This window comes from Cygnus olor, chromosome Z, assembly GCF_009769625.2.
Source record: "Cygnus olor isolate bCygOlo1 chromosome Z, bCygOlo1.pri.v2, whole genome shotgun sequence".
Taxonomy (NCBI): domain Eukaryota; kingdom Metazoa; phylum Chordata; class Aves; order Anseriformes; family Anatidae; genus Cygnus; species Cygnus olor.
The window spans coordinates 33,643,883-33,664,798 of record NC_049198.1 but is presented as its reverse complement, the minus strand read 5'-3'; the positions used below and the strand labels follow the sequence as shown (position 1 = coordinate 33,664,798).

General features: G+C 38.5%; 1 protein-coding gene across 32 annotated transcripts in view; it reads right to left on the bottom strand.

Annotated features, from left to right (window-relative positions):
- The window catches only part of MPDZ (multiple PDZ domain crumbs cell polarity complex component), a 104,528-nt gene that overhangs the window by 36,441 nt on the left and 47,171 nt on the right, over positions 1-20,916 (bottom strand). For 15 of the 32 annotated variants that reach the window (XM_040542389.1, XM_040542369.1, XM_040542372.1 and 12 more), the window contains 7 exons: positions 18,253-18,462; positions 16,045-16,161; positions 13,486-13,644; positions 9,573-9,860; positions 8,596-8,719; positions 5,004-5,202; positions 2,069-2,110 (listed from right to left, as the gene is read on the bottom strand). In XM_040542389.1, the coding sequence (XP_040398323.1) occupies positions 2,069-2,110; positions 5,004-5,202; positions 8,596-8,719; positions 9,573-9,860; positions 13,486-13,644; positions 16,045-16,161; positions 18,253-18,462 (1,139 nt within the window). The remainder of the gene's footprint in view (positions 1-2,068; positions 2,111-5,003; positions 5,203-8,595; positions 8,720-9,572; positions 9,861-13,485; positions 13,645-16,044; positions 16,162-18,252; positions 18,463-20,916) is intronic. The other 17 variants (XM_040542374.1, XM_040542386.1, XM_040542393.1 and 14 more) reach the window with 3 other exon arrangements.

Here is a 20,916-nt window from a genome sequence, read left to right as displayed (position 1 = left end):
CTTAACTGCTCCTATAAGCTAAGCTATGTTATTGATGTGACTGTCCATGAGAATCCTTCTCCCCTCTCCATGCTATTGTTTTTAGCAATCCCAAGCACAAATACAGGTTGGGGAGAGAATTGATTGAGAGCAGCCCTAAAGAGAAGGACCTGGATGTGTTGGTTGATGACAAACTTAACATGAGCCAGCAATGAGCGCTTGTAGTCCAGAAAGCCAACCGTATCCCGGGCTGCATCTAAAACAGCGTGACGAGCAGGGTGAGGGAGGTGATTATCCCCTTCTGCTCTGCTCTCGTGAGACTCGATGATCACAAAGCTCGAGCACTTCTCTTTTGAGGACAAGCTGAGGGAGTTGGAGTTTTTCAGCCTGGAGAAGAGAAGGCTCTGGAGAGATCTTATAGCGGCCTTCTTGTACCTAAAGGGGGCCTACAGGAAAGCTGGGGGTGTAATAACAGGACAAGGAAGAATGTCTTTAAACTAAAAAGGGGTATATTTAGATTAGATATTATGAAGAACTTCTTCACTAAGAGGGTGGTGAGGCACTGGAACAGGTTGCTCAGAGAAGTTGTGGATGCTCCATCCCTGGAGGTGTTTAAGGCCAGAATGGATGGGGCTTTGAGCAACCAGGTGTAACAGAAGGGGTCCCTGCCCATGGCAGAGGTGTTGGAATTATATCATCTTTAAGGTCTCTTCCAATCCAAACCATTCTAGGATTCTGTGATTATTATTGAAATGAAAAGGAATACACATAACCTAGCTCTGCTTAAAATTAAGAGTTTTAGGGAGCATGTTTGTTAGAATTTCATCTTTGCTAAGTATCTCTCTTTCCTTGTCCTTTCTTCTGTGAGACATGGCAAGGTCAGATTGCACTAACTGCCTTAGATTTCACATCTGCCAAGAATCTGTTCTCTGTTTAGTAGTTCATGGGCAGAAAGCCCACAGTGAATCAAATCCATCGTTTGCTGGATTGCTATTACAGCTCGGTTCTTGGAGGTCACAGCAAGGTCTGAAGATATCCATCACCATCCTGAATGCCTCATCATGTGCCAGGAACCAGACTGAGGTGACAAGAGTGCCAGAACATGAAAGGCCCTGGGAGCCTCTGATCAACTATGTTGACCCTTGTGCCCTAACGTAGAAATAAAAATTCATCAAGGCATCTGAATGGCTCATCCCCAGAAGGGACTAAAATCTGCCTTAATAAGTCACTGGGAAGACAGTATGAGAAACAATTGCTAAGAAATATGGATGAAGACACAGAAGACGGGAAACAGGTGAATTGTCTACTATACGCAGGGCTTAATCATTCCCTCTTTTTCATAGCTGTACAGCTTGAAGGAGAAAGTACTCTGGTTTCCTTTTTTGAGAGCTACCACCCCCTCACCAAGATATGCACTAGCAATGAAAGCAGCGACAATGGGAACACCCTGGTGTACATATGAAAACATCTGTAAACACAAGAATGCATGCAGTACAGAGGAACATTTATCACATGCTTGACTGAACAGCCACACAAAACCTCGAAACACCAACAAACCAAGTAGCAATGTATGGAGAATGTTCAGCAGAAATAACTGTCATTAATAATTAAGTTCTAATTTGAACCTTTTTATACATGAAGAAAGTAAAATATAAGTGCCGCAGAAAATCTGACATTGATTAATCCAGATATCAGTACATTGTACTCAGGACAACTCTAGCAGTGAAGCCCCGTACAAGCACACACTCCCCCCACACACATGCTCTGAACACATCTGGGGTGGCTGTCATTAGCAGCAATTTTTTTGAATGAAAACATATGTATTCTGGTTTTAGAAAATATGCTATAATCTTCAAATTTTAAACCACATATATACACATAAATATATAAAAAAACAAGTATACACACACACTTTTTTATATATACATCCATACATGCACATGCACACACAAAGACAGAAAGAGTATGTACCTATATCCGGATATATCCCTGACATTATTACAGATGTAATAAAAGCATGGCATGGAATGATTTTACAGACACGTTGCAACACAGAGCCATAATGAGTTTCTGAATCGCCAATACTCACACATAAAAGAGGGCCTGATCATCAGCAGGTGCTGGAGAAGATCTAGAATGTGAAGCATATGATGCAGCATCTTTTTACAACGGTGTTAACAAATGTCACTGTCTCATGCTGATTGTGAGAGGCATACTTATGTAGTTAAAAGTGTGAGCTGCCTTTTTTCTTTTTTTTTTTTTTACTTTCTCCTTTCTCTTTTTTTCCATCTCCACGTCACCTATACCTCCCCCAGAAAGCATCTAATCTTTATTACTGTCTATAGCAGTGATTATTAACAAGCATGCAAAATTGAATTGCAATCTATCTTCTACTCCTTGATCAGGAAATCATCCCCACACTTCAGGTTAAGGCAGGTGAATTCTGATTCAGATTGGTAATTATCTGACAGATATTAGAAGCAGCTGCCTCTGAGCAGAAAACCTTGTCTATTATTACAGAAATATAAGAGCTCCTGGAATGGTGGAGTATATGAAAAAGAATGCATTCTGGTAAGGCCACACATCTAGTTTTCTACAAGCAAAGGGAAAAAGAAAAAGAATACATCAAATAGAACTCAGATTGCTGGCTCCTGAACTATCAAAAATTGGATTTCCTTGAATAAAATAAAAAAGCCTTTACACAGCAAGTAAGAATGGCTTCCTCTGCTTTCAGTAAATAATGTTTGCCAATGAAAGACAGGTTTGAAATTAAAATATTCCTGCTCAATCACTTTTTGGGGCCGACCTGGTACCCCAAAAAAGTTCAGCTTAATAGTTAAGGTGTCGGCTTTGCAGCCTTGTATGGATAAAGGAATAATACAACCACATTTGAGTGGTTGTACACCCTTGTTTCCGTAGGATGACACCAAAGAGATTCAACGCTTGCTTATTGGAAAGGCTGTCCCTTAGATCATGAATCACATCACATTAACTGTGAAACAGTGTTTATATAGCTCTGTACCCTTCTTAGAAAACAGGAATAACTATCATGAGATAGTGCTCTGTACCTCCAAATTCCTGATTTGGGACACATTTACCCACACATTTGTATCACGGTATTTTTTTGGAATCTTGTACTTCTCCTGAAAGTGCAAATTACTGAAACGTTTAATTATGCTGATAAAGTAGATTTGTATCAAAACTATGTAGACCAAAAAATATTGTCCTTATTCTCACAAGATTCCTTCAGAAGCTAAGAAAGGATTTGGCATTTTATTTGTCTGACAGACAAAAGATGGCTTCACTTTAAGCTCTTATCATGGGAATGCACCAAAGAACATAAACATAAAATGAAAGCTAAAACTCTTAAGTCAGAATGTGAATACCTCAGCTTCTTACAGAAGGAGGTGGTGCACTTTTCTTTGGGACATCTGAATGTTCACATCTCATATGAGATTTTGATATTTCCAATGTATCTGGAAAAAGACTAAGACTATAAAGCAAAACTTATATTCACATAGCACAAATGAAGAGCTATAAAAGGATAAGCACAAAAAATGAACACATCTGTGTTGGATCACTTAACTATGGCACTAATAAAAGACTTTGCAGAAAAAATCGTGCTGTGGCATATGTGTATCTCAGCAGATGTACAAACATATGTGTATATACCAACTGATTTCAGTCACGGAAGTTGGAATTACAATACAGTTTGAAATCTTACAAGAATAATCAATATCAAGTTTTATCAACATTGACTTGCTCATATTCACAACAGCATTGTCTAAAAATGTAATCAGTTGTATGAGCAGAACCCACCATTCAAGCAAGCTTGTATTAAGTCCTAATCCTACAAACATGACAGCTGTGGGGCAGACATTAAACCTACGACCCACAGTGAAGGTACCTTGCCCACGTGTTCTCAGAATGCCAGGTCTCTTGAAAGGTAGCATATGACTGAGGAAGAAGCGAATGCCCTGCAGTCCATTTTTAACAGATAGAAACTACACTGTTACACTGGGACTGAACTGATCATTTTCAAGGATACATTCTTAAAAAAAAAAAAAAAAAGAGGCTTCTATTAACAACATCTCTGGTAATTCCATTAGCAGACCTGACCCAGTCCATACTAACACAGGTTTCAGAAAAACAACTATTAGGTCTTTTTTTTTTTTTTTTTAAAGCGGTAAACACAGCACTGACAGGTCTGGAGAACTGGTCACAAGCTCAGGAAAACCTCATTTCTAGATGGTGGATATATGGGCAAAGTTAACTCTACAACCATGACAGTTAGAAAGAATTGTACTTTAATGGAAAGTTAAATTTCTGTAAACTGAACTTGAGAAGAAGAAACTTTCTCATTGAGCAAGTGGATTTTTCAAGACTCATATTAAATACTTCAGGTTTAAAGTAGTACTCCAAAGTATAGATATCTATGTATGTGAGCAAAAGCTCCTTCATACGTATTAATGAAAACCTGGAAGTGACTTCACAGAACAGCCCATTTCTGCTGTTTATTACAGATATACTTACATTTTTTTAAATATTACTTTTCTGCATTAACTTCAGGTATCATACTTTCTGTCTGGCAGTCAAAGACAAAATCCATAAGAAAGGTCTCCATCAGATGAAATCACTTGTGCAACTGCCAGACAGTCAACCTTTCAGAAGCACGAATACCTTGAGGAAATCGTTACCTTGTTTAGCAGAGTCATACTGTAAATGCAGAACTCTAACAAATCCTATGCCTTCAAAATAGCCAGGTAGGGCAGTAATGATGATGGGAACTAATCACAGCAATAACTTTTCTAAGAACACCCAGAGCCTCCCACATAAGTGATTTTATCTTTCAGACTTACAAAGCTGTAATTCAATAGTGAATTATCCATCTGAAAGGGTAATTTAAAGATAAATTCACCCTGTGAAAACAAACAAAATTCTGATTTAAAAAAATCTGCATAAATCTCACCAGATTTTGATTATTAGCCTTTTCCTACCACAACTAATGTTCGACGTGTACCTACTTGATATCTGGTCCAATAAGCGAATGCCTTCTTAACATAGCTCGGGCCTGTGCATTGGTTAAGTCAGTGGTTGACTCTTCATTAATGGACAGGATGCAGTCTCCCACACCAATCCGTCCATCGCGACTTATTGAGCCTCCATGAATGACACTACGGACTATCATTCCTGAGCCATCTTTATTGGAACTTACTGTCATCCCTACAGTGAAAAAGGCATGAAACAGGTAAGAGTTAATATAATCTATGAGCCCCAGTTCTGAATGACAAGAGAAAGAAATATAACAAGAGGCTGGGAAGGCAGAAGACAGCCACTCGACCTGCCAACGTCAGCAAGCCTGAATATTGCCCTTATTCTCCTCGAGTTTCTTTCTTCTAACAGGAGACAGGAGTTACAAATCACAGTCACAGTATCTTGACTTTATCTTATGTCATTTCATGTATCAATCTCAATATAAGAAAACAAAGAGCAGTGGAAATTTTAAGCAGAAAATAAGCCAACAATCAAACAGATCTCAAGCAAAAAGGTAATAGAATGTCTTCAAAAAAACCTGAATTTGTAATTCTGAGTAGTTCACTGAGTTCATCTGCCACATGTCAGTTTTGTTTATCATGGTTCTTTTTAGGAAAGGAATAAAGGATTAAAGGATTAACTAGAAGCACCGGGATGATATCAAATAATCTTCTGTTGAAAATTAAGGCAGCCCATTGATTAGGCCCAGAAGAGAATCCTGACTTCTGCAAGAGCATGTGCACTACTGACAGACACAGTCCATTATTTGATTTACATGACAATCCTACCAGTAGTAAAGCAGGACGCTAACCCTTGAGGCTTATATGCACCATTTAACTCCAGGTTCTTTTCACAAATGGGAAACAAGACAGAAATGGTCTTCCCCCTACTCGCCCATGGTGTATCCACAGGGACTTAGTTGGGCTGCTGGGTTTCACGTCCTAGTGATTGTTCTTATACGTGTGGCTTCTCAGTGTAATTTTCAGGGCAGCTAGTGCTCATGGTAACAACACTGTTGACACTTCTAAGAAAAAACATTCTTCACAAAGGCAAAGGAAAGGTACCTGCAGGCCCAACACCGTTTTCCCCTCAACATCTTTGTTGTGCCAAACTTGTTTTCACTCCTTTTTGTGCACTGACCAACAAGAATGTTTTCCCTAACAAGTTAAAGCAACTGAAGTAAGAGTGCCTTATACAGGAAGATTTACTAGAGAAAGAAGCAGTGAACACCCCACTTGTGTTCTCCTGGTTTTGCATGCAAACTTCAAGATAGCAAGCAATGGGAGTGAAGTTCTGTCTTCATCATCTCTTACGTTTTTGTCCAGACTGAGCAGAAGGAAGATGATCTTCAAGGTGAAAGCTACCCAGAGCAAAGCCTTCAAGGATACTGATTACAAGAAAATTCTAGCCATTTATATATAAACATGACTACGGAAGACAAAGACACAACACATTACTCTGTGAACTTAAGACTGGGGGAGACAGGCTGAACAACAGAAAGTGGCTGAACAGAGTTTAAAAAGCAGCTGTAACCCACAGGCTACCCAGATTCAGCCCATCATGCAAACATCTGCCTATGTATCTATACCAGAGAAAAAAAATACTTACAGAACAACACTAATAGAGACACTCAACTTGTGCTTTTTCGAACTCCTTAACAGAAATCCTTACAAAAATCTCTTACAAATCTCTTAGGGGTCTTGGTTCCTCACATTCACTTGCAGTTGAAATCAACACAGTTGTCTAAGCTGTAAGAAGACGGCCCTGACTAGCTAGGAACTGTCCAGTAAGTGGATGAAAAGCTTGACATGGGCCAGCAGTGCACACTTGCTGCCCACAAGGGCAACTGCATTCTGGGATTTACCAAAAGAAGTGTGGCCAGCAGGGCGAGGAGGGTGATTGTCCCCTCTGCTCTGCCCTCATGAGACCCCACCTGGAGTATTGCACCCAGGTCTGGGGCCCCCAGCAAAAGAAGGATGTAGACCTGTTAGAGCAAGTCCAGAAGAGGTCACAAAGATGATCAGAGGGCTGGAGTATCTCTCCTGTGAGGACAGGCTGAGGGAGTTGGGGTTGTTCAGACTGGAGGAGAGAAGGCTCTGGAGAGACATAATTGTGGTCTTTCAGTACTTAAAAGGGGTTTATAAAATAAGATGGAGAGAAACTTTTTGCTTGGGCAGATAATAGGACAAGGGGAAATGGTTTTAAACCAGAAAGGGGAGATTTAGATTAGAGGTTTGGAGGAAATTCTTGACTCAGAGGGTGGTGAGAAACTGGGACAGGTTGCCAAGAGAAGTTATGGATGCCCCATCACTGGAAGTATTCAAGTCCAAGCTGGATGGGGCCCTGGGCAACCTGATCTAGTGGGTGGCATCCCTGCCCATGTCAGGGGAGTTGGAACTAGGTGATCTTTAAGATCCCTTCCAACCCAAGTCTTCCTATGATTCTATGAATAAGCTTCTTAGACATAGGAATATAAGCACGGGATTTCATCTGGAGCACTACATTCAGCTCTGAGGCCCCCAGCACAAGAAGGATATGGAAGTATTAGAACAAGTTCAGAGGAGAGCCAAAAGGATGATCAGAGAGCTCAAGGAGCACCTCTCCTTTGAGGACAGGCTAAGAGAGTCAGGGTTATTCAGCATGGAGAAGAGAAAGCTCCAGGGAGATCTTACAGCAGCCATCCAGTCAGGGAGAGGACTGAAAGAACAAGGAGGAATGGTTTAAAAATAAAAAAGGGTATTTTAGATATTATGAAGAAATTCTTTAATCAGAATGTGGTGAAGCACTGGAACAGGTTACCCAGAGAAGCTGTGGATGCCCCATCCCTGGAAGTGTTCAAGGACAGGTTGGATGAGGTTTTGAGCAAGCTCATCTAGTGGGAGGTGTCCATGCCCATGACAGGGTGTTGGAATTAGATGATCTTTAAGGTCCCTTTCCAATCAAAACCATTCTATGATTCTATGACTTGAAGAGGACAAGGAGCTCTCCAGCCTGTTGTGCCTGTTAATGCCACAATGCACCTCTAGTCAGAATGCTCAGGATGTTGCAGATTGAAGATCTTTAAAAATCTGAAACTCTCTAGAAAATGATGACATCTTTGAGTCACAAATAGTATCTATTAAATGTATTAATTATCTGATTTTCAAAAATACTGAAATTTATGATACATGTAAAAATCAGTATCAAGGAAGTGAATGGCTTGGTTAGATCCTTTTGACCATCTTCAGAAAACAAGACGATTTCACTTTTACATGTACTTGAATCTGCAACTCTTTTACCACAGTTGTTTTGTTTTTTTGTCTGTTTGTTTTAATCTCAAAATACAGCACTTGTTGGCCCTATCTTGTTTTTCCACTGCATTATGCACAGAGAGTAAAAAACAATGTACGAAAACTGTACTGTTAACACTCAGGATTGACTGACTTCCTTTATAGAAAAAAAAATCCTTAGTGAGAGTGGGCACCTTATTTGCTGTTAAAGGTGACAGCAAGTGGATTAATCTTTACTGGTAGAACAGGAAACACAGGAGAAAAACAGAAAGCATGTTCCTGAACAAGTTACAAAAAATATTAGGTACTTTACCTAGACTTGAATTGCCTTTTGCAATAGTGATGGTCTTCTCATATACATTTTTGACTGAATTTGGGGTTGTGGAACTTCCCTCCACAGATACTGAGCAGCTCTTTTCCGTTGAGAGCACTTGATCCTAACACAAAGGAAAACAACATCAGTTCAGAATGCCAATATAAAAATATGACTAGACACAGACCTTAACTCATCTTACCTTTTACGAAAGCTATTATTAATACAGATTCCTTATACAGTCACTAGAAAAGTCAGTCTATCAAAGATCAAACTCATATATGTGCATTCATTATGTAACATAGAATCTATTGCAAAGTATATTGTTAATTTAGGGACACCAGTTACACTCTTAAAATAAGTGGGATGAATTCAAGAGCTAACTGACTCACTCACCAGAGATGCCTCTCGATTTGCCAATGCTAAAGTAACAAGGCTAATATAAAATTGCAACTCTTTTAAGAATTTCTTAAGTAATCACTGAATTGAAGGAATAGAAATAGGTCATAGCAACGGTCATAGAAAGAAAAACTGCATTTGCACACACTGGCATCACAGGCTAGTATGGAAGTTGAACTGTGCAATCTTGCATGAGCACCAGGATGTAACCTCTTCCATATGTCCAGATATCTGCAGAAGTTAACAGAAAAGCCTTGCTCTAGACCCCTGGTCTGCCCAACAAGAACACCATGCTCCAGCAGTGTCTTGTACTGTGAGTATGAGCAGACTTTTAAACAACCGCTGTATCTCCAGTCTCTGGGAGATTACTATCTTGAAGCCACAAATTATCTCCTGTTTTGGCTACTTCCACTAAATTTTAAAGTTTTGATGTCAGCTACCACATTTGACTCTTGACATTACAACCAAAGAACCACATGGGGGTGCTAGCCAGCGTCAATTTCAGCAGAAGATTCTAACATTTAATAATGCCTTTCCACAGTTTGTTTGTTTTTTATTATTTAAAAAAAAATATTTACTTTTCCAGTGCCATCAAGCTGCATGGTAGTAGCAAGGCTTGTACTTTGTGCAAATTCTGCTGTTGTCTGAGATCCAGCCCAAGTTTCTGTGTTTTCACTTTCATTTTGGTTGATAACCGAAACATCCAGAGGCAGAAGATCCTTTTTAGTAAAAGCAGCTGCAGTTTCCAGGTTTTTGCCTGCTACAGATTTTTGCTCTCTCACTCTTTCACTCAGATCCATGTTGTACAGATTCTTGTTGGATATATGGTAATCAGCTGCTGCATTTAAAAATTCCTCTCCAACAGCCTGTTAAAAACAGGAGACAATAAACAATCATTATTATTTTGTAGTATAATTAAAATTTGTATTTCATGCTAAAATCTTAAGCAGAAATTAATGTCATGGAACTGTTGTGGTTTTGGCTGGAATAGAATTAATTTGCTTTGTAGTGGTTCACAAAATGCTCTGTTTTGGATTTTTCATGAAAATGGTGGTGATAACCCTCTGATCTTTTAGCTGCTGCAGAGCAGTGCTCACACAGAGCCAAGGCCTTTCCAGTTCCTCATGCTGCCCTGCCACCGAGGAGTCTGCGGATGCACCAGGAGCTAGGAGGGGACATAGCTGACCAAAGACATATTCCATACCATATTATATCGTGCTCAGCAATAAAAGCTGGGGTAATGAGAGAGAAAGAGGGGAGGGAGGGGATATTTGCAGTGATGGTGTTTGTCTTCCCAAGAAACTGTTACTGAGGCCACACCTGGAGTATTGAGCCCAGCTCTAGGCTCCCCAGTAAAAGAGGGACATGGAACTACTGAAGCGAGTCCAGAGCAGAGCTACTAAGATGACAGGGGACTGGAGCACTTGTCATACCAGGACAGGCTGAGAGAACTGGGCCTGTTTAGCTTGGAAAAGAGAAAGCTGAGGGGAGATCTCATCAATGCATATAAACATTTGAAGAGACAGGGTCAAGAGGATGGAACCAGACTGTTTTCAATTGTGCCCAAGCAAAAGGACGAGGGGCAGCGGGCACAAACTGAAGCTCATGGAGTTCCGGCTGAATATGAGAGGGCACTTCTTTACTGTGAGGGTGACAGAGCACGGGAACGGGTTCTCCAGAAAGGTTGTGGATGCTCCTTCTCTGGAGATATTCAAAACCCGCCTGGATGCCATACAGCACAACATGCTCTAGGTGATCCTGCTCGGCAGGGGAGCTGGACTAGATGATCTTCAGAGGTCCCTTCCAGCCTCAGCCATTCTGCGAAATTCTGTGATGAGCCCTTCTTTCCTGGAAGTGGCTGAACATCTGCCTGCCAATGGGAAGTGGAGAATGAATTCCTTGTTTGAGTTCTCACACTTTTACCTGTCCAATTCTCTCCCCCATTCCACCTGGGGAGAGTGAGCAAGCGACTGTGTGGTGCTGAGCAGCCTGCTAGGGCTAAACCATAACAAGAATTCAAGAATTTAAAAGTATTTGTTGTTACATCAGTGTCTTCAGTAGGTCATTACAGGCATTTTTCTACAGAATTAACTTGATTCTTCAGACTTCTATTTTATAACAGAAATCCATGAATATGAAATTACTGCTGAAGGCCAAATTCTAGTATTGTATCATTCAGTAAATCTTAACTAACTTCAGCAAAGTAGTGTCCACTAAGACATCGGCAAATCAGACATCACCACCACCAGCAACTTACTAAAATTAAAGCATACAATTGTCATCCTAAGGTGGAAGACATTAGATATTAAGAAGATATATCAAAGACTAAGAGGTTGGATGTATAGGTTCTTTATCAATATTAGGGAATTTTCTCTTAAAAGCAGTAAATGTAGTCACAAGAATTTCTACCTCTATCTGTTTTAGTTTTTATCTACTGGTCCTATTAAGTCTTCTTCCACTTTTTCATAAAGTGGGAAAAAAAACCATGATTCTCCAATTTATTTTCTAGTATATATTAAATCAAAATTCACACGATTTCAAGATATTTTGCAACATTTTGTACCAACAGTCAAAATTGTGTTTTTTTTTTCCTCATCATTCATGAGGTGCATACATGCTTGTTTTGTACCTAGACATTATCAAAAAAGGTTCACCTGTAAACAACTGGTTTAAGTAACATCTGAGAAGATAATTGAGCAAGGCCTAAATACAGCTAATCTGCATGATGTAATCAATGAAATAATTTCCTACCTTTTGGAGAACAGAACACCAAGACTATAATCTATTTAAATAGGTTTCAAAGAGAGCTGTGACACCTACTTTTAACTATGTTTTGTATTCATTTCCAAATCAGTGGGAATGTATTCATTACAAAGACCCATACAGTGTTCAACATTTACTCCGTATGCCATGCATGTGCATTAAAGTAGCAGTATATGCACATTTTTAATTTGTTTCATTTAAGGAAAGCCAATTCTTTGATTTTTGAAGATAAAATTTCAGGATTTTTTAACAACATCTATGTGGTACCTCTTTAGAGCATTTTGATTAGTTGGACTTAGAATATTTTTATCACCTATTTTTAAATTGACAGCAAAGGCATTCAGAATCAGCATTTCAACTGCCCTTGTAGTCAGAAATCGCTGAAATACCTCTGCACTCCTTGTTACACCTAATAGCACTTTTTTCATTTTTACTGCATTTCAACTGCTTCTAAAGTTTTCTTTTACCAACCGGTTTCCTTGCTATATTTACTTTGTGAAGCCATTCATAATTGCACAGTGTAAAATATTACTTGTAGAGAACACTCCCTTCATACTTGTGCATGGAGAAGAACAGTGAAATGTCATGACCATAATGTTTAAAAATGAACAAACAAACAAACAAAAGAAAAACAACAGAAAATAAAGCCATCTTTAAGTCAAAACCAAAAATAACTTAAGGATTCCTAGAGCAGCAACATGAGATATAAAGTAAATCTAACCTCTGTCTCATAAAATGCTTCTCAGCATGCAAAATGCATAATCTGTTTAAGTAACAATTATGGAGTTAAACAATGCAATCTGTCCCACTGGCACAGCAGAGATGTGCTCGTCTGTGGATTGGGAGAAGCCATTAGAAGATGAATTTAGCTTTCCAAAACAATGCCTTGTATGGGCCAAATATATAAGGGATAAACGAAGATACTGTGGCTCAGGCATGAAGAAAAAAGCAGAAGCTACTTTATTGAAGACCACAGATGGCAAACCTGGAAAGAAATCCCTACAATGTTTGGTTCAAAGACGGTGAGTGCTAAGAGAAATGACTCTGAAGACTCTGGATTAGTGAAATAGATCTATAGATTGACAAGATAAAGGATCATAAAAAAAACATGGAGAGAAACAAAGCCAACTTTGATACAATCATAAGGGTCTGTGACCAGCAAGAATTAAGATACTGGTCTTTGTAATATTCTTGAGAAATTTAAAAAAGAAATTAGTAGCAATCAGAGGTTTGATATGCTTCATATTTAATTACAGTATAATTATGAACAATTCATGCAAGAACAAAGTAAACTGATTAACAAGTACTCTAACTACAAAGAAGTAAAAAAGCAAAGCTTAGGAAGAAAACTTAGTAAATCTAAAATTCTGTAGAATGATGCAGTTATTTTGTGTTACCACTTTTTAGTATGCTCTGAAGTAATACCGGTGAAGTTTTTTTTGTAGTTGACTGTTCACCACAGCTTTAACATTACAAGTATCTCACGGTATTCTACCTGGCTATACAAGACACAGCCCAAGTTTTCAATCTTCCACCTGTCTCTCTCTTCCACACAGACAACTGCAAGACACCAGCATTATCTTAAATAAAACCGTACTTTAATCTGGTAACAAATGGTTGTGCAGATGGAACAAGGACAATATCTAGTAATACAGCTGCATACAGAACACTGAGCCTTTTCACATTCATAAGCAAGTTTTATCATCAATAAAATCATCCTTATTTTACCTTGGGAGTTGACGAGGGAAGGGAGAGGGTGTAGTTCAGCTCATCACTACAGGTGCTGCCATGCAGAGCTAACATTGAAGCCTGGAAGGTGTCACTCTCCGGAGAATACTGAGATTCAAAGGTGGATACATCCGCTAGATCTGCCTCTCCAGAGTCCACCTAACAACAGAAGCAATTTAATCAGCCAGGCTGTCTGTAACCTTCACGCAACGTAAGCCCCAAACACATGTACCTCAGTCGCTACTAACTGATTGACACTTCGCTTTTTTTTCCCCTCTGTGTTTTACAGTGAGGTTAAATTTGTACAGCACAGTAGGAAAAATTTCTTCTTCCAGTTACCTATTATGTTACTCCACCTTCAGAGATGGCAAGGAACATCTGAATTAAAGTTGGAGTCTGAACTGGAACAAATTGTAGGGCTGAAATAGGCTAGTGCCTCCTAATAGAAATAGGAGGTGTTAGCAACTACTATTTTCTTTTACAAGAATTAAGGCTGTAAAAATAATGAGCTTCACTTAGTGACACGAAAGAAAAGAAACTGCAACGCTTTCCAAAACATTTATAAAAAGTCAGACGTCACAAATGCTTCTTATAATTTTAAAAATATTTTATATTTCACACGAAGATTAATACTGAAATTTCTCCTATCTTACATACGAAATAAGATTTTAAAAAGAGTTCCAAACTTCAGCAGTCTTTTTCTTTTTAGGGGTGTTCTTTTTCTTCAGTGCAATATAATACACAAGTCTTGAAAAGAATTTTCAAATACTAGAATAAAATTAGGTCCTAAAGAACTTAATTCACGGTGCTTCGTATTCTATACTTTGACTATAATTTTATCTCCCCCGGCAGAGCTCAAGGAAACATCGTATGCTAACAAAAATGCTCAGTGGAGTTCAGAACCATGACCATACTGTAAACTTATATGAAGCAGCTAAGTGTAACCATCCATCCGCAGAGATGGGATCTAAGTGTTGTTTTGCAGCTTTCGATGTTAATCACAAAATTAATTCATTCATTGTCAGATGGACAATAACAATAGCAAAAATCTGCAGTGACTTCAAAAGATTGATTCCTTTCTGAGGTACAAATTATCTGTTTTTTATTGTCTCAACCCTAAAGACTTAACATATAGTTCAAACTACTCCTTTGGTGTAACTCACTCTCAGCCCATCTTTTGGAAAATACACGTCAGTGATACTGAAGCTAAGCCCTAAATAAGGATTGTGTAAAAAGGGGAAAAACTAGAAGAATCTGAGCATTGATTTATCTATTAAAATCAATTCCTTGTGAATGCACTCTGTAAACACATCTTTGACTTGATGATTGCATATTCAGTTTCATATTTTGCATATTTGACAGTCAGTTGACATAGCTGACAACTTTAACCATATAATTATCTGTTATATTCATTATTCTTCAGCTCGGTTTTAATTTTTTTTTATATGAATCACACATAGAAGTCAAAAAGTTAAGTCCTTAAGATTTAGTCTGATCTTTTCTACACGTCTTTAATTAAAGGATATTTTCGATACATAACCTTGTTTCTTCATACTTCTTTCTCCTCTATAAATAGAGTAAGGCAAATCCTATTATGCTGAAATAACTAGCAGTTTAACTACTTCATCAAGATAACAAACTGAAGAAAAAAAAAGCCTTATTAAAAAGCACATTATTAAACACAGCTTGTCATTGGCAAATGTGAAAAAATATCAAACACGCTGCAATCAGTAATTCAGAGATTTTTTCCTTGGAAGGATCCATTTCAGGTTTTTGTTTTGTTTAATTTGTTCCTTCAATGAATTAAGTTATGGTGTTTAGTACAAACTGTTTACCTACTCATATCCCCAGAAAATGGGGGCCAAACAACTTCAACGTAAGTCCCAGATCAGTATGAATAATCGTGAGAAGATATGTTTGGATTTTTTTTCTGTTTGTTTGTTTTACAGTCCTGTTTCCTTTGACATTTTTCTTTAAATTCTTAATGGTAACTTTTGAGCTATGTAAGGCAGTGAACTTTCGGGTAAGTTACATTCTTTGTACAAGTGAACACATTTTGGCTTGCAAATCTCTGATTGATGTTGAAGTTTAAAGAATACTATCAGGAAAAAAATGCTGGTAGCTTTTGAAGATGGACAGCATTCTTTGTAAGGCTGACTTACATGCAAAAAGAGTCCCCAAAACTTTTTTCAAGGCAGCTAGGAAAGTAGAGTCATATAATATGAAACACAGGCAAAAAGATTTATTTACCAAATGAGCACATGAGCATTTCTCTACACAAGCTAAGATTTTCAAAGGGATGCACTGTGGATGCAAGGAGACATGGGTGGCCATGATCTTTTGAAAATCTCAGCAAAATTTAATTTTTTTTTTCTCCCCATGCAAACAGCCAAAATCTCTAGATGCCAGTTTCTACCATGTGGGAATTCATCTCAGCTATAGTGGATGAGTAACATGGTGATAGTAAACACTAAAAGATAAGCATGAACAGTGACAAAGCAACCTTTTTTCATTATGAAATGCAGACTTAAGAAATCTTTGTTAAGTTGGGCCACTAACCAGAGCTAGATCAGCATGGAAGAGGGCTGCATCAGCTGGCCCCTCCTCCTCAAATGACTGGGCACTGTAGAAAAAGCAATCTTCCTTAGCAGAGACATAGCCCTCTTCTGGTGAAAGCTGCAGAAAGAACGAAGCTCTGAGTTGGATTGAGTGGCCAGGACACAGGGTGTTCAAAGTGCATTATGTGAGGGAGGTTTAGGGAGGTAAATCAATTCCAAATGCAGCAGAGTTCATTTCAATCACAGTTATACTGTTGAATAGGTAAAGAGATGTTTTTTTTGTTTTTGTTTTTTTTTTCCAAAATTATCTGAATTGATTCAGCTTCACATGTCACTTTAGATGCTCAAGTAATAAGAAATACTTATCCAGCTATACCACAGAACCTACAGGTTAGTCTAAATTCATTCTCAATTTCTGCTCTTACTAAGCATTTATTAGAACTGCCAGAGCTGCTATGAGGAGACAGAGCCTAACAGTGCAGGCCTACACAACCTCCCAGGTTGCAGAATATTCTTGTTCAAAGGAACACTGAATCCACTGCCTGTATTTTAAGGTGGTGTCTGCCAGGTCTAACAGCCTCAAGAGGACAAAACATAATTCTCACTGCAAATCAGCACCTTTTTCCAACATAATTTGATGTTAGGTTCACTCAGCCAGTATTGCAAAGAAGCCAGTGATTACTCAAAATGCTTACTTAACTGGTAAAATCATACTTGACATATTAAAGTAGAAATACAGAATGTTTACAAAATTCCAGGAACAGAGACAGAACAACCATGAACGTTCTCTTTCAGAATGCCTTTTTAAGTAAGACAACGTTGATTTGCAAGACATTTTAGTGTGTGACACACAGTCTCCCCTATAAAAATAAATCTCACAAAGAAAGTTTAAAAAGTACCCTCTTTACTATGAGAAGGAAAGTTTCTATGAACTTAAACATTAGCCATTCCCTCCTACCCACTTCACATGCACTGAAAATGAAAATTTGGTATCTGCATCCACAAGGATTACAAGATTGTCATTGTGTAAAAAGCAAAAATGAACTGCAAAAAATCACTTGGCCTTACAAATACAGTGAGACTGATCTTTCTACATATAATACCGATGGCATTCTACTGATTTGAATTTATAGACAACGGGGACACTAGTCCATGCTCCCACTTTGCTAGGGATAATTCAGGAAGATACTCTCAGTGGTAGCTGTGAGGTAGATTTTTTTTAAATTCACTGACCTGAGATGTCACTAAGGAAGTATACAGAACCTAGAAATCACAGGAATCTTTCATTAGTTGTATCCTTACATAATCTTGAAATAGATGTTTATTGTCCTGGCCAATCCCCTATATTCTCCTTTATTTGTAAATCATGACACTTCCAGATGCAAGAGAAAGAAATGTGGAACAGACATTGTGCAAATAAGCACTCTTACCAGCCCTCAGAATGCAGAGTACATTATTAAAATATAACCATACGGATGCAGAACTGCACAGCATCCATACTGACACAATATCTCCATAACCCTAGGTCTTCTATGTCTGGAGTTCTTTGTTACCACTGAAAAAGACAACATACAATCCAAATCTTAAGGTTAATAATCTCCCGCTTAAAACTCTTTAGGTATTTTTGCCCCAGAACGGCTAAAGGAACGCAATTATTCAACCTCATTCTTCTAATTGCTAGAGACTCCTTTCTAAAATCAAGCCCAGAATTATTTATGGCTGTACCAAAATAACCAGCAGGTGCTGAGATACCTTGAGACTATTTACCACTCTTTAAATTAAGTATGTAGTCTGTATAGAAAGACTGCGTACGTGCTATACCTATGCAGACCAGATCTTATGAAGTAGTGCAGGCAAATTCCAAACAACATAAAACTGTCTTTATGTCACCACCTTGTACATTCAGAAAATCTTGTAACATGTACAAAATTATGTCTAGCAGCTTGCAGCCCTGAAAGTCTGTGCTGGTTGTAAGATGCTTCACTGTTTTTCTGCTAGGAGACCGGCGTGCTAGGTCCTGAAATCACCACACCTGTCACACACTATGCAGGCCATTCCTGCATGCAAGGAATCTCATACAGATAGTCTTCTGGATTTCGTGTGTCACCTGACTGTATTCCAAAGCACAGAAAGTGTACACAGAAGTCAGGATCATTATGTACCAGCTAAAATGACATGAAAATTATCCACAGCACTCCCAGATCCTTACAGGCAGTGGTTTGGCAACTCCTATTTTAACTGTTCCTGTTGGGGCTCCTTTCAGTGCTTGCACTGCTTCCTCCAGGCTGCCATTTTCCAGGTTGATATCATTGACAAACATAAGCCGATCTCCAGGAAGAAGTCTGCCATCTTGCTCAGCCACACCACCGGGAACTAATGAGCGAATTACAATTACAGTGTTTGCTGGGTCGACAGGATCCTAATTGAGTGAAAGGAAGAGAGACATTTCATTTTATTTACTCTATCTTGGTAGGCTTATTTTATACATGTACTTTTAATGACCCACAACACAGCCCTGCTCCAGATGAACCCTCAGCAGGAACAAATAACCCTGTCCATACAGCTGTACATTTATGCTTCCTTCTGTTTCCCATTCCTAAATGTGAAAATCTTTTCTAGGTGATGTTCCATCACAAATCTCCAGCATAAAACACTGTTAAATTGCTGAGTGCAGTATGTACTGTAATGAGTAATCACACCAAAAATGTAAATACTTCCTACTGCTATGACACTGTGCAGACCTCATCCTCTCTTACACTTAGCTGTTTGTGAATAGACATGGACAGTTCAGACTGGGGAAAGAAACAATCTCTAGTGGAACAAACAGCTTATTTCAAGAACTACCATGTACTTCATGGCACCAGATCTTGCTCAGCTGGGAAAGCACATTTAAAGAGTAAAGTTCTTGTGTGTGCCTAACCAAATACTTTACGAGACAGGAACATACCAACAGAGCAACAAGGCACAACAAAGTCATTTTCCTTTCAAAAAGAAAACTGTTTTCAAATCTGCATCCTGCAATGCACTGATATTTTTATAAATAAGCTAACATCAAGCTCTATGAACAGGAAAGTATAATTCTTTTGTAACAATCATAACAGGTACACAAACTTGAATAACTCTTATAGAAATTACATTCACAAGGAAGATCATTAGATGTTAATGTTTCCAACACACGGCAATTCGCTTGTGTGCATGCACAGAAAAATATGAGACATACATAATAATGTATCAGCTCTACTGACAGCAAAGGAAAGAGAAAAGCAAACATCTACAAACTGGAAAGCAACTGTAATAATTTGCCATGCCAAAATGTACATCTGAAAGGATGCATATCATAAAGGCAGCAACCAAAATCGCAGGAATTAGAGACCGCTGAAAGCTAATGTGAGAGAGAGGGGTTGAGAGAGGGAGTGGGGGAGAGAAGACCCTTAACACATCAGAGTAATTAATGCAATAAAGAGAATGCCATGAGGAAACAAAACTTTACAAGTTGAAATATAGCTAGCATTGCTGGACATTGTGCTTGGACCTGAATACTGACACTTTCCTCACTATTTTAACAAGTATTTTTACTGCTATTTGAGATGATACTACATGACATATTTTTTGAAAAAAACCACCTTTCTAGTGTATGTGATTCTTATGTCCCCCAGAGTCTTCCCTGGGGTAAGGAATAATGTACTCTCCCACAGGCCTGCCATTGTATAAAACATTAGAAATACAAAGTTAACCTTCACTTTAGTCACTGTCCATGGAAAATTAATTAAAAATTGGATGGAAAAAGCAAAACACAAGCATAAATCTTACTGTAAACTTAGCTTATTGTTCACAGTCTCAGATGAAAATAGAACTTTTAGAAACAAACTGAAATGTTTTAACCCCATCTCAAAGGTGAGAACACAGGACACAAATATTATAATATCCCCCCCCCCAAAAAGGGTAAGTAAGTTTCTGAAAGCTTCCTGTAGGCCTGTAGGATATAACCAAACTCACAGTTGTAAAACATACACAACAATTTAAGGTATTTCCAACAACTCTTAATAAACAAAATGTTTTAAATAACCACATATACAACCACATTTTGTATCTACACTTCAGAAAAAGGTAAAGCAAAAATATGCTTTAGTTTGTGCTGATATGGACTCCAAATACTCAGGCTCAGCTATAGTGTCTCATTTAAGAGCATTAAGAGTAACACATTAAATCATAACTGCTGTTTCATAAAATGAGTACTTGACTATACCTATATCCTTCAGATTAAGGCCCGTTTGGACACCTACCTGGGCAACCTGCTCTAGGGAAACTGCTTTGGGAGGGGGGTTGGACCCGATGATCTCTCAAGGTCCCTTCCAACCCCTACAATCCTGTGATTCTGTGATTACTAAACTACTCTGCTCTTCACAGTTATCAGTGTGCAAATGCAAAAAATACCTCTGAGGCATAGATTATTTCTAAGCTACGCACCATGGGAATAACTTCCACCTGCAAGAGACCTCCAGATGCAAAGTACAATGTGTATATCCCTTAGGGAAAAGATCCAGCAAAGACCCGCTAGACCACCAAACACTCAGGCAAAAACTTGTGCTGACCAGAGGGAAAGTTACTTGACTTTGATCAGAGATTAAAAAATATCCACTGTGACAACTGGAAACACAGGAGGAACATTTGTTGTATCCTGACCGAGTGGAGGCAGGAGACAGGCACTCAGCTGCTCTGACACAGGGACACAACATGAATGACACCTTGAGATGTCCGGGAATTTTCAAGTCAAATACAAAATGAATGAGAATGTCTAGGCACGTCCTAGATAGCAGCTAAGCAAGGGATTTCAGAATTACAGTTCTGGATTTTGATAAATCCTGCTTTAAGA